This window comes from Castor canadensis, chromosome 3 (assembly GCF_047511655.1).
Source record: "Castor canadensis chromosome 3, mCasCan1.hap1v2, whole genome shotgun sequence".
NCBI classification, from domain to species: Eukaryota; Metazoa; Chordata; class Mammalia; order Rodentia; family Castoridae; genus Castor; species Castor canadensis.
The window spans coordinates 80,583,522-80,599,785 of record NC_133388.1 but is presented as its reverse complement, the minus strand read 5'-3'; the positions used below and the strand labels follow the sequence as shown (position 1 = coordinate 80,599,785).

The 16,264-nt window shown below is 47.5% G+C and overlaps 3 protein-coding genes across 4 annotated transcripts; 2 read left to right on the top strand and 1 right to left on the bottom strand.

Moving 5' to 3' along the window:
* The first annotated feature begins 1,291 nt into the window (after window positions 1-1,291).
* Mdp1 (magnesium dependent phosphatase 1) lies at window positions 1,292-2,840 on the top strand. 2 transcript variants are annotated; one of them, XM_020162925.2, is made up of 6 exons: window positions 1,292-1,452; window positions 1,562-1,622; window positions 1,696-1,806; window positions 2,135-2,242; window positions 2,371-2,456; window positions 2,630-2,840. In XM_020162925.2, exons 1-6 carry the CDS (start codon window positions 1,416-1,418, stop codon window positions 2,719-2,721), a joined length of 495 nt encoding a protein of 164 aa, XP_020018514.1. In that variant the 5' UTR covers window positions 1,292-1,415; the 3' UTR covers window positions 2,722-2,840. The 2 variants fall into 2 exon arrangements, with proteins under 2 accessions (XP_020018514.1, XP_020018515.1); XM_020162926.2 differs by having other exon boundaries at window positions 2,371-2,472.
* A 36-nt stretch (window positions 2,841-2,876) lies between these two features.
* Window positions 2,877-7,254, top strand: Chmp4a (charged multivesicular body protein 4A). The gene is made up of 6 exons (XM_020162924.2): window positions 2,877-3,375; window positions 5,214-5,363; window positions 5,450-5,627; window positions 6,020-6,134; window positions 6,308-6,443; window positions 6,875-7,254. Exons 1-6 carry the CDS (start codon window positions 3,345-3,347, stop codon window positions 6,928-6,930), a joined length of 666 nt encoding a protein of 221 aa, XP_020018513.1. The 5' UTR covers window positions 2,877-3,344; the 3' UTR covers window positions 6,931-7,254.
* A 6-nt stretch (window positions 7,255-7,260) lies between these two features.
* On the bottom strand, window positions 7,261-15,947 carry Tssk4 (testis specific serine kinase 4). Its single transcript, XM_020162897.2, has 4 exons — window positions 10,539-15,947; window positions 9,969-10,183; window positions 9,207-9,600; window positions 7,261-8,757 (listed from the first exon to the last, which is right to left on the bottom strand). Exons 1-4 carry the CDS (start codon window positions 10,764-10,766, stop codon window positions 8,575-8,577), a joined length of 1,020 nt encoding a protein of 339 aa, XP_020018486.1. The 5' UTR covers window positions 10,767-15,947; the 3' UTR covers window positions 7,261-8,574.
* Window positions 15,948-16,264: the final 317 nt, after the last annotated feature.

Genomic DNA, 16,264 nt, shown 5'->3' with positions numbered 1-16,264 from the left:
CTGCCTCCTGAGTGGTTTAGGATTACAGGCGTGAGCCACTGGTGCCTGGCTAAAGCATGTATTTTAAATACAATTTGTGACTTCATCAGTGAGCAATAAATGGTTCAAATGAGCAGTTCCTTATATAAAGATCCAAAAGGCCTGGCACAGATTAAATCAATTTTAAAAGGAAAATATTAAAGCTATGTTTCCTGTTATATACACATAAAATACAATTGATAAAATGCTTAATCTGCCAACTTGGGAGGCCATGCGGTGGGGTAGGGGTGCACAGCTACTTGCTTTGCCAGCAGAAACTACAGGGGTCTGGCCTTCTACCCCCTTCTGTTCAGATACCTAAACGGCACATGTGCACCTCCTGAAGAAATAGGACCCCAGAGGATTCTTGAGCAAAGTTTCCCTAGGTAGGGCTGGGCAGGCAGGTTGGCCCTGGAAGGGGCTGATGGCACCATCCTAATGTTGCCTCCTGCCTGTAGGTGGGGAGTACCTTGAGTGAGGGAACTGGGAAGGGCTGGTCACCAGGCAAGGTCCCCCGGCTCCTTTCGTTGTAGGCTGACAGCACAGTAGTGGCTCCTGAGAAGAAGCTGCAAGAGCTGAGTTCTGGCTCATGGGGGCAGGAGGAGCTAGGGGGAGGGACAATAACCTGAAGGCAGGAGTAGCTCAAGTGTTAGCGCACCTGCCTAGCATACAGAGGCCTTGAGTTGGAACCTCAGTACCACAAAACAAAAAAAACTTGGCTTGTCACCTTGGCCACCACAGCTGCTCTAATCTAAAAACCACACCAGTCACTCCAAAATCCATCGTCTGGGTCAGGAGTGGGTTGACTGCCCGATGGCCGAAGTAAAATGCACAGAAGGTTGCAAGAGATCAAATCCTGAGAAGAGCCGACTATCAGCACAGAGCTACTCTGGGCAGCCTCTTTTCAAGAGGGAGTTGGGAAGGGGAGAAAGTGAGTGAGAGCCCTCCTGCCTCCGTCTCCGGAGTAGCTTGGACTACAGACGGGCCTCACATTTTTTATGGCTGAACTATTGCTGAAGGCTCTGGGTTCTATACCATCAAGAGGCTGATAGGGAGAAAGCTGTGGGGGGGGGGGGGGCGGGTGGCTATGATGGGATCGTCTAGGAAAAAATGAGAGTTTTGCTAAAACAGGTTTCCCTTCCGTGGCTTCTCTAGTGAAAATTGGCGAGGTTGGGCGGGGTGGAGAAGTAAGGGTAGATGCCCGTGGGCAGAGCCTTGGAGGCTTCAGCCACAGCGTCGGCCTTCCCGCTGTCCAGCGGCAGAAGGCGCTCTGCGCAATCGCAGGCCCGCGGCCGAGCCGGCTCTGCCGACGCTCTAGGCGCCGTTCTGTGTGGCAGTCGGGCCGGCTACTTCCTTGGCACCGCAGCGTTGCCGGGCTCCAGCTCCGCGGGGCGGCCATGGCGCGGCTCCCGAGGCTCGCCGTTTTCGATCTGGGTGAGGAACCAGCAAGGAGGGTTTCGGAGGGCGTTCTCCTTTTCCACTCCCCAGCAGCAGCTGAGTCCCTGCGCCCCCGAGGCTGAACCGTCCCCCTCCTTCCTCGTAGATTACACGCTCTGGCCTTTCTGGGTGGACACGCACGTAGATCCCCCGTTCCACAAAAGCAGGTGAGGCGAGAATAGGGAGGACTGGGGCCAAGAGGAACCCCGCCGGAGCTGAGTGCTCTCTCGCCCTCTCCAGTGATGGAACTGTACGAGATAGGCTGGGCCAGAACGTCCGGCTGTACCCGGAGGTACCTGCCGTCCTGGACCGATTGCAGGGCCTTGGGGTGCCCATCGCGGCCGCCTCACGGTAAGAAGGGGGACTGGCAACAATCCTGCTAACGCTGAAAGATATATGCACAAGGGCACTCTTCATGTAAACCCTTGGGAACAAAAATTTAGGAAGTGCAACTTTGCAAATATTTGCATTTCCCCCCCTAATTGTACCTCTCCTGTGCCTTTTAGTTTTTAAACATTGGCTCAGTCCCTGGTATATCAGAAGGTTGTGGGGCTGAACAGGGGCGAAGGATGCCTATCCATACTGGAAAAACAGCAAATTCGTTCGCCTGAGTTTTATTTAACGTGGTTTGTAGCCCTGGCCCTTCACTCCCCTAAAACCATCTATTATGGTTTTGCAGGACAGGTGAGATAGAAGGGGCCAGTCAGCTACTGGAGCTCTTTGACCTTGTCAGATACTTTGTTCATCGAGAAATCTATCCAGGCAGCAAGGTCACACACTTTGAAAGGTAAGCAGAGATAAGGGGAGGAGGAGGGGGGAGGGAGGAGGGAGGGAGGGGGAGGGAGGAGGGAGGGAGGAGGAGGGAGGGAGAATGCCAAGATGCCAGCTGGGTTATTCCTGCCCCGCGTTGCTCAGACTACAGCAGAAGACTGGAGTTCCTTTCTCCCAGATGGTCTTCTTTGATGATGAGAAGCGGAATATCGTAGACGTCGGCAAACTCGGTACTGAGCGGTGAAGGTAGCTATTGTGGAATGAGGACAGAGGGTTCCTAAAGAGGGATTGGGTGGATAAATACAGGGTAGATAGTCTGCATGATATGTGATACCCACAAAAGGAGAGCGTAATGATGGGGAGCCCTGAGAGCCTGATGAAATGTGATTACTTTTTCTTCTAGGTGTTACCTGCATTCACGTCCACAATGGAATGAGTCTTCAAACTCTAGCTCAAGGATTAGAGACATTTGCAAACGCCCGGGCTGGGTCCTGAGTTCCAGCCCTGTGCATCATCCTTATTTGAGGGCTAATACTGAAGGGAAATCCAAGAAGGCATTTTCAGGTGCACTTGTGATTATTAAAGTGTATCTGTGTGTGACGGAACAAATCTTACCCACAGTGTGAGTTGCTCCTATTTCTCTAGAGTGTTAACTGGGGTTGGTCGTGCCGTGGTGCCCACACCAGAGTGTGAGACATTAGGCTGCATTGTGTGTACATATAAACTGTGATTTCCTGGTACTAGAAGCCTTCCGCACCCGCTTTCCTGAGCTCTGTAAAGGGCGTAAAGACTGTCCTACTGCTCCATATAGTGAAGTGCCATCACACTGCACGGGGAACAAATTCTGTTTGGAGGTGGGGGTAAGGGACGGCCTTTTTAGGTAGTAGAAAAAGCGGCCGCTTTCAGAAAAACACCAGACCCTGGGGCTGGTGTGGCTGGTGGGACTGGTCACGTGACCGTAGTGCTTCGGTATGCGCCTCTCGATGACGTAGCCGGCGCCCTAAGGAGGGATTGGCTAAAGCCTTGCTTCTAAGCGATGAGACCCACCCTCCTGGGCGCGAGGCGGAAGCGTGGGGCGCGCCGAGGGGCGGAGGCGGGAGAAGCGAGGTCCGATCGCGATGAGTGGGCTCGGCCGGCTCTTCGGGAGGGGTGAGCCGGGGCGAGACCGAACCGCGGGAAGTACTGGCCGAAGCTGGTACGGGAGACCCCAGCCATGGCGGAGCCAGGCACATCTCTGGTGCCAGAAGGCTCCGCCTTGTCCGGGCGCCTGGCCCCAGCCAGTCTTCAACTCGAGATTCTAGAGGGGATGTGAGTGGAGGGTGTGGCGACAATGTACAGGCTTGGGAGGTCTAGTTTCCAGCCGCCTTTTTCCAGTCCTTTCCAAAACATCGATGCTTACTTTGTGCTGGGCAAGAGGGGGCTAGGTGAACAAGAAAGACTACTTCTTGAAGCTCTTGTCTGGAGGGGGAGGACAAGCAAGAACAGGCATTTACAGCGAAGAATGGCAATTAAAGTGATGGAGGGGGTTCCAAAAAACAGGGCAGTACAGAAGTTGGTGCTGGAGATGATGTTCCAGAAGCCAGCATTGTGCCAGGTGGAGCAGTGAGTTACTCCAGAAAGCAGTTACAGCCTTCAAGAAACAAAAAAGGCAGGAAAGAATACAGTATATTTTGGGAAAACAGGAGTCTGGCTACCGTGTGATGAACTGGGAGAAGAATAAGACAAAAGTGTGGATGAAGAGGCAAACAGCCAGATCATGAACGGCCTTGTATGTCTCCCTAAAAAAATTTTGGATTTTATCCTGTAAGCAGTGGATAATATGGAAGGATTTTTTTTAAACTTCAGACCAATATCTTAATTTATTTTGCAGTCCTGCCTAGCAAGTGTGAGGCCCTGAGTTCAAAGCCCAATCGCTCTACCACTTGAGCCACTCCACCAGCAGTATGGAAGGATTTTAAACAATCAAAGGTCATTAAATTTTTATTTGGAAAAAAGGCTGTTAAAAGTATAGATGACCAGGTATGATTGTGCATACCTGTAATCTCAGGAGGCTAAGGCAGGAGGATGATGATTTCAAGGTCAGCTTGGAATGTATATGGAGACCCTGCCTCAAAAAGGAAAAAAAGGCTGGTCGCTAGTGGCTCACTCCTGTAAACCTAACTACTCAGGAGAAGGAGATCAGGAGGATCAAAGTTTGAAGCCAGCGGGGGCAAACAGTTTGCCTGACCCTATCTCGAAAAAACCCTTCAGGAAAAAGGGCTGGTAGAGTAGCTCAAGGTGTAGGCCCTGAGCTCAAGCCCCACTACCACACACACAAAAAAAGAACCACAAAGAAAGATTGAAATCACTTTTTTTTTTTTCCACCCTCTTGCTCCTTATACTTCACTCAGTTTGACCATGAGGAGACAGGACCTTTGTCATCTCCTTGAACAGCAAATGGAATAGTGGTTATAAAAAAAGTGCCTGGAGTTAAGACACTAGTGCCTCCTGCCTGTAATCTTACCTACTTGGAAGGTTGAGATTGGGAGGATCATAGTTTGAGGTCAACCTGGGCAAACAGCCTGAGACCCTATCTCCAAAATAACCAGAGCAAACTGGACTGGAGGCGTGGCTGTAGTGGTAGAGTGTCTGCTTTGCAAGCATGAAGCCCTGAGTTCAGACCCCAATCTCAAAAAAAAAAAAAAATAATAATGGCTTTGGAAGTTATATTACCACATTTTTATTACTGCTTAATCTCTTAATTGTTGTGATTTTGCACAAAATTTTTTTTTAATTTTTATTTTATTCATATGTGCTAGACAAAATTTTTTAGACATCTTTGTCCTTATTTTCACATTTATAAAGTGAAGATAGTATATTCATTTTAGAGAATCATTTAGCAATAAGCAGTAACGCAGTTCAAGTGCCTAGCAAATCTTATGCACTTGATGATTGGTGGCTAATATTTTTTCTTACACAATGTGGGCCTGCTCCACTGGACTCTTTAGGGAAGAAGGAGAAGGAGCCAACCCCTGAAGAAGCAATACAGAAACTGAAGGAGACAGAAAAGATACTGATCAAGAAACAGGAGTTTCTGGAGCAGAAGATTCAACAGGAGCTACAAACAGCCAAGAAACATGGGACCAAGAATAAGAGAGGTAATGAGGGAAAGGAACCTCTGGGGAGGGCTCAGATAGGAAGCAAGAGCTTCTGACTCTGATGTTCAGGGTGTGGGCTGGATCAGCTGCCCTGCAGGCTTTACGCAGAAAGAAAAGATTGGAACAGCAGCTGGCACAAACTGATGGGACATTGTCCACCCTGGAGTTTCAACGTGAGGCCATTGAGAACGCCACCACCAATGCAGAAGTGCTTCGTACCATGGAACTTGCTGCCCGAGGCATGAAGAAAGCCTACCAGGACATGTGGGTATGGGGGGGAAGGGAGGAGGAGACCCAGGCTCTAGGGAGGGTTGCTTGCTAGCTATTATACTTTGAACTCTAACCTCTGGAGTCAATTTATGTGTTGTTTATGATGGCTAGACTTCTGTATTTGAAAGAAAAATCCTTTTGTTGGCTGGGGCATTCTAGGGAGGAAAAAAGTGGTTTCTCTAATTCTTATTCATCTTTCAGGGAAGTACAACTGTCCTCTCCAATGTGACGTCTTGCTATTTCTCAGCCAGACTGACCTCTTTACTTTTTTCCTGCCATGTGTTTGTCAGTGTGAATCCACAAGGCAGGAAGTGCTTCATTCCTGTAAGATGAGAAAGTCATCGGGGGTTGCCTCCTGATCTCTTGGATGCTTATCTTGTTCCCAGGGACATTGACAAGGTAGATGAACTGATGGCTGACATCACAGAACAACAGGAGGTGGCTCAGCAGATCTCAGATGCCATTTCTCGGCCTGTGGGCTTTGGAGATGATGTGGATGAGGTAATTGGGGGTGAGAGGTCAGGGACTACTGGAAAAAGCACAGGACCGCTTTCTCCAGAAAGAAGCCCAAGAGGCTCTTGGGTAAGTTGGGAGGGAACTCCAAAAATGGCCTGTTTTGGGAAGTGGAAACTTCCTTTCTTTGTCTTAAATAGTCTTTTTCATCCTATATCCAGGATGAATTGTTGGAAGAGCTAGAGGAGCTAGAGCAGGAGGATTTAGCCCGGGAGTTGTTAAATGTGGGCAACAAGGAGGAGGAATCCCCAGTCAATTTGCCTAGTGTGCCTTCTACACATCTGCCTGCAGAACCAGGTATCCAGACCTGTCATCTCAAGAACTTGAAAGGGTGGGAATGCTGGGGTAAGATTATTCCTTAGCCATCCTGCCACAAACGATCCAGGTAGAGGGCTGCTGTTGAAGTTTGGCTGGTTGTTGACACATAATGGCATCTGACTAAAAGGGCATGGGGACTGAAACTCAGAATCCAGCCTGTGCTCCACTCGGCAAGCTGTTTACCCCTGCTTTCGAGCTGCAAGTGTTAAACAAGAGGTCCCTTTTTCTAATTTGCACAAAGGTGCTATGGGAAGGAGCAGTAGCCCAGCGAGCAGAAGGACCATACCTTTAGGCTCTTTGCTGGGGAAAAATAATTCAGCAGATCTAGGTTTCACAGCAGGGGATATGTGGAAATTGCTGAGGCTTTAATATTTCTTTCTTTCTTTCTTTGGGTATTCTTGTCACCAAAGCTCCCAAGGTGGATGAAGATGAAGAACTAAAACAGTTGTCTGAGTGGGTGTCCTGAGGCATGTGGGCTTCCTACTGCTGCCTTCGTTTGTCCCTTTTCCTTAAGTGCCAAGTGCTAAGCTAAAGGAACATAGCTTTCTGGGGAGGTCCTGCTGAGGTGGCAGTACGACTCTTGTCTGAGGAAAGAGTCCATTGCCCTCCCATTCCAGGTTGACCTTTGAGGGATATTGCTGCAGAAGGAGCTCCCTTCTCTTTTAATAGCAGATACAGTCCCCTTGTTCCCAATAAAGTTGGGTAGATGGATCCCCAGTGTCTTTACTGTCTACACCAGAGACTTTCCCTGGTTTGTAGAGCCTTGTGTCAAGCAATAAATACAAGAGTAATGAAGTTGAAACAGAATAAATTGGTATTTCTAATATTTCAATCTATGTTCTGGGCAGACTTATTTTTCAAGTTGGTTTGTCTTAGAGTTGCCTAGTGCTCAAGTTGAGGAAACTGCCATCCTTATCTTAAAAGCATGGGGGAGCCATCTCTGAGTCTTCCTCATTGTTTTACTTCAGTTACATCTCTGCCAAGACAGCCCCATTTACCTTTTCCAAAGCACATTTTCAAGGTCAGGGAGAATAAAGGGATAGATGGGGCAAATAGCTTTCCTTTATCCAGGATACAGTTGATAGCTTTCACTGCTAGGTTTGGTTTGAGAGCTGGCAGAGTGGCTAAAGTGATAGAGTACCTGCCTCACAAGTGTGAGGCCCTGAGTTCAAACCCCAGCACTGACAAAAAAATAAAAAAGAGAAGGTTTGGTTTGAATTCTACCACTTCAATGTCTAGGAGCAATAGTTTAATGAGCCCTGAATCCTGGTATTGTTTCAATAATGGTTAAGGTAGCATTGGAGAAGGGAGAAGGAGGAACCAAGGTACTAAATACACCCTACTGTTCATTTGTGAAAGAACAAACAATACCATCGCTTTGTACTACAGACAGAGCTATGGTCAGTTGAACAACCAGAACCTTTGCCATATCCACTGCTTGAACATTTAGAGGACAGAAAGATGTAAAATAAAGACAAAGACCATGTACGTAGTGGGAATAATAAACCTTCCCCAAATTAAGTGTTCATATGAGTACTCCCTGTCCCAATGAGCTGCACCATGAATTTCACTGTTGACTTACATGGGTGTCAAGATTACTGATTACACCAGCTACTTGGAAGGCAGAGATCAGGAGGATCAGGGTTCAAAGCCATCCTGGGCAAATAGTTTGTGAGCCCCTATCTCAAAAAAATACCAAATACAAGTCAGGTGCCCATGGCTCACTCCTGTAATATTAGCTACTAGAGAGGCAGAGATCAGGAGGATCACATTTTGAAGCCAGCCCCTGCAAACAGACTATTTTGAAAAAATCCAACACGTAAAAGGTTGGAGGAGTGGCTCAAGTGGTAGAGTGCCTGCCTAGCAAGTGTGAAGCCCTGAATTCAAATCCCAGTACCACTGGCAAAAAAAATTACTGATTACAGGCTTTGGATATAAATCTACCTGACCCTCACCAGTAATGTTCATGACTAAGACTCACTTGAGAAAAGAATGTCTTTAACGCTTGCTAATGAAACATAACAGAACTGGGTTTATTTTTGTATAAGACTGTTTTTACCCCAAATCCTCCTACTGTGGCACCTCTCTTAGCCTCCTGCCTCAGCCATTTTCAGGTCGTGATTTCCAGGGACTGATGAAGATCAGTGGTGACAGCAGGCTGACACATGGCCTGGAGCAGCCTGATCTCGTGGATGGGCTGCTCAGGCTGGAACTTGAGCACCCAGGGGTCCTTGATGATGTCCAGGATGGTGGCCCGCTTGGCAGCTTGGCGCAGCATCTGGATGACCAAGTTCTAGGGCGGGGGAGAAGCCTTGACTGAGCTTGCATCCCCCCCCCACCCACATTGTGCCACACTGGCAACGAACAACTGGGTCTCAGAAAGAAGCAGGACAGCCCATCACACTACTCCCGGTGAAAAGGGCATGTGGCCCTAGTTTTACACTGAAGCCAAGCATTCCCTTCAAGACGGAGGAGCTCCCTGGGGAGAATCCCTTGCATAATCCCCTCTGGCTTAGAGAAACCAAAACTGGAAACTGCTTCTGAAGGCATTTAAGGTCTGGAACCCAGCAGTTGACCCATTAAGCCCTCCCCACTATTATTGGGCAGCACTAGAGTGTGAGATGGCTCTGGCCTGGGATGAGCTTTCCCCAGGGTTGGGAAGCCTAGGTTTGTATTTACTTCCCCTCACCCCCCACCCATGGGTCATTCCTAAGGCCTCAGCCCTTCTGGGGCTGCTAGCACCTTGCATTCCTGAGAGATGGTGTAGTTATCTGGGAAGGTGACTTCCTTCTGAGTCTCTTTCAGCAGCTTCTTGAGATTGCTGTCATCAAAGGGCAGACGGGCGACCACTAGAGTGTAGAGGATGACACCCATGCTCCAGGTGTCAGACAGGAAAGGGTTGTAGGGCAAGCCTAGCAAGATCTCCGGGCAGGCATAAGCAAAGCTACCACAGTAGGTCTGGCTGAGGTGGAAAAAGCAATTCATTTGGCGGTACGAAGAACTACTACGCACAGGCTGGTTAGAAGGCACCATCTTGGCGAAGCCAAAGTCCGATATCTTCACGTTCTCCCGCTTGTCCAGCAACAGGTTCTCCAACTTTAAGTCCCTACCAGCAGCAGAAAGGCTGGGGGTCAGGCTGGGGAGAGGGCTTAGTATTAGACCAGGAGCTGAAGGGCCAGGGGTCAGAGGCCAGAGATGAGGACAGGCAGAGTGGGAGGGAGATGCTGTTATGAGAACACAAGATAGTGAGGAAGAAAAGCCAAGTTGTGAGCAGAGCCCAGAGAGAGAATGGTACCTGAGGACCACTGAGAGTTCACCATTGTGTCATAAAGTGCTCTGCCCACAGTGGGTACTTTACAAGTATCCTTGATCAAATGAATAAAACAGATGGATGAGTGGGTCTAGATACTGAAGTCAAGGGAAGAAAAAAGGGCAGAAAATGGGCTATGTGGGTAAAACCCCCTTGAGATCCCAAAGGCCCCAGTCTGGTGGCCACACCCTCACCGGTGCACAATGCCCTTGCTGTGCAGGTAGGCGATGCCCAGGGTCATCTGGGAGAACCACTTGCCAGCAAGGGGCTCAGAGCAGGCCCCGTAGCGCTGGATCCATTCGAGGACATCACCACCCTGAGCCAGCTCCAAAATGATGTATACTCGGGTTGTGGTTTCAATGGCCTGATAGAAGTTGATGAGGTATTTGTGCCGCAAGACTTTCATTACCTGATCCCAGAAGAAGGAAATGGTCAAACCAGGCAAACAACCCTGGCTACATTCCCAGCCTTCTCCTACCCTTCCACTGCTACTTACTTGGAGCTTTGCAACAGATTAGACCCCTGAATTCCAGAGGGCTGGTGTCTGTGGGTAAGCCCACTTTTGGGGGTAGGACTGGAAGTGAGTGAGTGGGTGGGAAACAGGTTGAATATACATCAGGGAGTTCTCCCAGCTGCTTAATGAGACACTTAGTTCTAGTTGGAGGGTCTCTAGCTCCACCTTCTCCTTAGCCATACCCTTCCAGGGAAACTTCAAACAGCTTAGTACTAAGCTCCAGTTCTCTCTTCTAGCCCCCTCTTCTGACCTGTATCTCCCGGGGCAGGAACTTGTTAAGATAATCATCAGAGGCCTTCTTCTTTGAGATGATCTTGATAGCCACCATGACCTTCTGCTTTGTGTAGTAAGCCTCATACACAGTCCCATAGGAGCCATTGCCAATAACCTTGCCCACCTCGTAACCATATTCCTCCGTGACGGAGCGATGGGCTGGGGTGGCTGGAGTCTGTGCCTCAGAGGCATCTCCCTTCCCCATAGTGTTGGGCTTGCTGAAAGCACAGAGCTTTGCCAGTTAGAGACCTGTCTACTCAGAGGCCAATACCTTGAATCATTGAAGGCCAGGATATGAAAGTGAAGCTAGTCTCTGAATGCCTGCCTTTACAGTCACACAAGTCTGCGATGCTGGGCCCAGCCTTCCACTAAGAACTTAAGAGAATGGAAGAAAGGAGTTCTTTTTGTCTCCATTGGCTGTTGTTACTTCCACCTCTTGGTTACGGAACTCCCCAAATTCCCAAGTTCTGTACGCGTCATAATCCACCTTCCACACATTATTAGCCACAAAACTTGAGAATGAAGTGCAGTTTGGATCACGCTCATTCCCAAAGGCACATACATTCTGCAATCTGGTGATACTCTCCCATGGATCTGAACCCTTTACTCATGTTTGCTGAGTACCCATTGTGTCAGAGAATGCACTGAACACTAAAATAAACTAACCAACAAGGCCAATAGAGATTTTATGCTCCTAGGTTTTATAACCCAGCATGAGAAATTAAGAGTGTGTTATAAAGAATTGCAAGGTGCTGAAATGTAGTCTAGGAATTAAACCTTGAAATGCATTTTTGCTTTTCATGACCCTAAATTTTCTAGTTTTTTCCCACCCTCTGATAATTCCTCCACTGAAACCTCATCTTACTCCATTTGTCCTTTTTTGTGTGTCTGTGGTGGTAGTGGTGCTGGGAATTGAACCCAGTGCCTTGCATATGCTAGGCAAGTGATCTACCACTGAACCATATCCCCCAGCCACTCCGTCTATCCCTTAATCATATTGCAAAGGTTGTCATAGGCCATATTTTCTCAGTCCTCCCATCCTCCCTGAAGATCTTACACTCGCAAAGCTTCCATGATCACATTTATGCCGACTGCTCCTAACCACTTCTGTACCTGTTATCAGTGGAGTTCCGATACAGTACACATTTGCTCACTTGCCAGCACAGACAAGTCTTTCCTAGGCACCTCAAGCTCACCATGTCCAAAGCTGAACTATTCTTTATCTCTCTGTAAGTTCTATTCTAGCCCTCAGTTTAGATATCCAGTATCACCCAGATCCATCCCCAAGGATGCAGGCCTTGGTCCCTGAGTCCAATCTATCACCAAATACTGTCCTTTTGACCTCTTAATTATTAATAATGCACTCAAGGTCCTCCATGCCCACTTCTACCTCTTTAGTTTAAACCTCCATCATTTAGCTGATTACCCTAAATAAGTCTGCTGTTTTCCCTCTAGTCTGTTCACCCTGAAGTTCAAGATCAAGACATAAATCTGATTTTATTCCCACTTATAACACATTGTCTCCCTATTCTCAGGATCAAGTTCTTTCACTTAGCTTTAAGATGACACTACCTACTGTTCCAATTTTATCCTTTTGTTTTAGTTTTTAAGAAAGGGTCTCACTATGTATCCAAGGCTGGCCTCAACACCCTCACCCCCACCCCATGTACTCCAGCTGGCTCAAACTCAAAATCTTCCTGCTTCTACCTCCCAAGTGCTGGGTTGATAGGCATGTGCCACCACATCTGGCTTGTTTTTTTTAAGAAAGGGTCACTAATATAGACCAGGCTGGCCTGCAACTCAGGATCTTCCTACCTCAGTCTATAGTCCAGTTTTATCTTTTAATACATACAAAATGCTGGCCAAATAGAATTAGCTCCCCATCTTTGTTCTCTCTGTTCTGGCAAACTCCTACTTTTCCTTTAGAACATTTTTTTAGGCTTTTTTTTTTCAATACTGTGATTTGAACTCAGGGCTTCACGTTTGCTAGGCAGGCACTCTACCACTTGAGACACACTGCCAGCCCTTTTTTATGTTGGATATTTTCAAGATACAGTCTTGAACCATGATCCTCCCGATCTCTGCTGAATAGCTAAGATTACAGATATGAGGTATCAGCCACCAATGCCGGGCTTGTATAAGATGTTTTTTCCTTCTGGATATTCCCACAGCCCTGATACTTTCTCAGCTAGAATGCTTAATAGTGTCCATAATTGCTTTTCTTGCCTGCATTTCCTACTAGGCTGTGCAGGGAGGTCAAGTGATGAGAAGAGTTGAGCTAGAGGTCTGAAAAGAATGGATTATAGAAAATGGAAAGGTGCTGGTTTGGATGAGCAGAATTACATGGCAGCACTGAGGACCCAAATAAGCTTGGAAAACACAACTTATAAACATATAGTTTATAAGTTCTTTTAGCATCTTGGCTACAGGTACTTGAACATCAATGGATGGTTTAGCCTAAGATTAGTTTTGCTTGGAAGCTGCAATGAAACAATGGGAGAGAGACATCCAGAACACAGGTAAGAATGTGGCTGAAAATGATGGAATGTGAAATCTAAGATGCACAGACAAGGAAGAAAAGCCAGAAACACACCAAGACTTGCAACTTGGTGCAAGTCTCAGGGAATGGCAGAACAGGTTAGTGGGAATGACAGAGTAAAAAGGATAAGAGGTTGTGGTCACAGAGGGGTTTTTTCAATTTAAGATTTTGTGGGGCAAAGCAAGAACAAGGGAAGGATTTGAAGTTATATCTTCTATCCTCCAAAATAAAACAAAAAATCCAAGATCAGGGCTGGGGGAGTGGCTCAAGTGTCAGAGCACCTGCCTAGCAAGTGCAAGGTCCTGAGTTCAAACCCCAGTACTAAAAATAAAATAAAAATCTAAGAACAGATTATTCCACAAGCTTCTGGTAAATGCCCACTTAATTGACAGTCTGACACTGCTGACAGGGTAACTCCAAAGTTCTGTTGGAATTCAGCTGTACATCTTCAATCCAGTAAGAACAGTTGTCGAAGGCACACCATGGTAAGAAGGCCCAAGCAGTCCTACCCATCTTTTGCTGCTAAACTGACCCTAATAGCATAGTGACCGCTCTAGTTTTTCATTACATATGCAGGGTACACCAGTTCATTCAAAGAATGTTTATTATGCTGCCTAGTATATACAAAAACATTGGCAGGTCTTGAAGATTAAAAGATGGATAAATTACAGTCTCCTTATCAGGAGCTACCAAGGGAAATGTACATAAGTTGTTGGGGTCCGAGGCCGGCCACCTTCCGAGAGGACAAAAGACACTTGCGACAATGTAAGCCACAAAGTGAGGTTTATTTCTAGCTAGCTAGGGTCAGATTATCCCCCCGACGCAGCAGGTTTTAACAAGGACCCCGAATGCAAAGTTCAAGCAGGTTTTATACTCTCGGAAGCATCAATCATTGTCACATGGGAATTTTTCATGGCTCCTGGGGTCACATTTTTCTGACATTGCCCACATCCTGATGGTGGGGTAAGATTACTTATTAGGAACTGGGAAAAAACACCAGACGTTTACTTATCAGGAACTTGAAAAACACCAGATGTCTTAACATATTGACTCACATACCGTTCAGCAAGATCAATCAGAAACAGTCCCTGTTCCCAGAAACCGTTCCACCCCCTTTTGTTACCCAAGGGTCATGCTAGTTATGGCTGGTTTGAGGCTAAGTGGGCTGCAAGTCAAAGGTACCCTAACAAAGTAAAATAACCATGCAGTGAGATGAACTGCTATGAACAAACCTGGAAGAAGAGGTAAGGGAAGGCTTATTTGCACTGTTCAAACAAAGGAGTTCTCCAGGCAGGTAGGTAAGGAATGGTAGATTGGGCAGCCTAGGCAGGAAGAACAATATGAAGAGAGAGAATGACAGCCAAAAATTCAATTTAAATGCAGGATAGGATTCCAAAAAGTAAATATACCTGGAGAAGTATTTGAATCCAGGTCTGAGAAGCCTCATATGTCAAGTTCATTTAAACTCGTTCTATATACTCATGGTCAAATTTTGTTGTGCATCAAAACTGGAGTTGTTTTTTAAGGTAGTGACAGCAGTAGCACTATGCTCCTTTGCCTAGCTGCCCACCATTTTCTTCCCCTTTAAATGGCGTCCTAACAAATCCTTGTTTTCTCCTAAAAACACTTCAGAACTTTCAGAACACTTTAGGAAGTTCAGCACTTCCTCCCCTGAGATCCTGATTTTTAAAAATCCTTCCAGTCACAGTATGAAAAAAATGATCCAAGGGGAAGGGGACCAGAAGACTAGTAAATTGGCTGTTATAGTTATTAAAGTGAGAGAGGATGGGCCCTTTACCAAGGAAATGGTGGAGGGCAAATATTAGAAGATATTTGGGAAATAAGTGAGGGAGCCTGATGGCACTGATATCTGAGGGAGAAGTAATGAAAAAGACTCTGATTTCTGGCTTTAGAGACTTGGTAGTTGCAGGTTAAAGATTATTCCAAACCCAGGGCACCACTGAGGGTGGAAGCCTGTACGCCTATAAGTCCCAGCTACTCAGGAGGTTGAGGCAGAAGAATCACCTGAGTTGGAGTTCAGGTCAGACTGTACAACAGAGCAAGCTCTCCCAAAAAAATCACTGTCTAAAAAACTCAACTCCCTACCTCCCGGAATCTCACCTGTCCACAGGAAGAATGGCTGGGTCAGAAAAGGACAATCATCATAAAAGTGGGTAAATGAAGGGCTGTTCAGCCCAGAAGCCGCATTTCCCTCAATACTTTTTTTTTTTTTTTTCCCGGTACTAGGGTTTGAATTCAGAGCCTTGAGTTCGCTACCAGCCCTTTTTTGTCACTTTTTTTTTTTCCTACTTAGGATCTCGCGAATTATCTGCCCGGGCTGGCTTCGAAACGCCATCCTCCTGAGTAGGTAGGATTAGACGCGTGAGCCACGGCGCCCGGCTACCCTCAGTACTTCTTATACCGTGGGAAAAAATCTTAAGCCAGCTTCCTCACACGGTGCTTGCTCCCCGGGGACCAAGCGGAAGTCACCACCTAGAGGGACTACCCCGATGGCAGATCGCTTGTAACATAGCTGACAGAGAAGAGCAAGCTTTTGCAGGATATTCTGCAATACAAAATTAAGAGAACACCACACACATCCACACAGGGGCAAATAACAACAAAAGCATCGAAAAAGAAGAAAGGACAAGATTATTCACCTCCAATTAATAACCCCGTCGATCCGTCCACTCGCGGGGTAAAAGGGCAGACACACTCGTCCCCGCGTGCCTCTGCTCCTGCTCTGCCTTGCTTATCTACGGCCATCGAAGCCTCCACTATAGCCTCGGGACGATAGGTTTACGAATTTATTCCTTGGGAGCGGAGCTACTGGTGACAGGTGGAAGAGGAGTGAGGAAAGTGTGCGTGGGAGCGACGCGTAAAGCCTCACCCCCGCTCGGGCTGGGGCTACGAACCGGCCCTCAGAGCTCGCTCAGTAGCACGTGGCGAGTTCCACCCATCCAGCCGGCAAACGCTTCGGGGCGTCCACCCCGCCGAAGTTCCATCTCCCTGGCCGTCGAAGGTCGATCGAACCAGAGGCGGGCACCTCTGGGACAAGCGGGAGAGGCAACAGGGACACTACTCCGGGGAGGACGTGTGCGTCCTCGTAGCCAGGCCTCACCCCACCGCTCTGTAGGAAACCACCGGCAACGCGGTCCCACGGC

Excerpts from the sequence above, each read along its gene's own strand:
- Mdp1 (XM_020162925.2), top strand. The coding sequence starts at position 1,416 with ATGGCGCGGCTCCCGAGGCTCGCCGTTTTCGATCTGG. Across the intron at positions 2,243-2,370 it reads AAGGTCACACACTTTGAAAG|ACTACAGCAGAAGACTGGAG; the intron begins GTAAGCAGAGAT and ends CGCGTTGCTCAG. Across the intron at positions 2,457-2,629 it reads CGTAGACGTCGGCAAACTCG|GTGTTACCTGCATTCACGTC; the intron begins GTACTGAGCGGT and ends TTTTTCTTCTAG.
- Tssk4 (XM_020162897.2), bottom strand. The coding sequence starts at position 10,766 with ATGGGGAAGGGAGATGCCTCTGAGGCACAGACTCCAGCCACCCCAGCC. Across the intron at positions 10,184-10,538 it reads TCCTGCCCCGGGAGATACAG|GTAATGAAAGTCTTGCGGCA; the intron begins GTCAGAAGAGGG and ends TTCTGGGATCAG. Across the intron at positions 8,758-9,206 it reads CCATCTCTCAGGAATGCAAG|AACTTGGTCATCCAGATGCT; the intron begins GTGCTAGCAGCC and ends CCCCCGCCCTAG.
- Chmp4a (XM_020162924.2), top strand. The coding sequence starts at position 3,345 with ATGAGTGGGCTCGGCCGGCTCTTCGGGAGGG. Across the intron at positions 6,135-6,307 it reads TTGGAGATGATGTGGATGAG|GATGAATTGTTGGAAGAGCT; the intron begins GTAATTGGGGGT and ends TCCTATATCCAG. Across the intron at positions 6,444-6,874 it reads ACATCTGCCTGCAGAACCAG|CTCCCAAGGTGGATGAAGAT; the intron begins GTATCCAGACCT and ends TTGTCACCAAAG.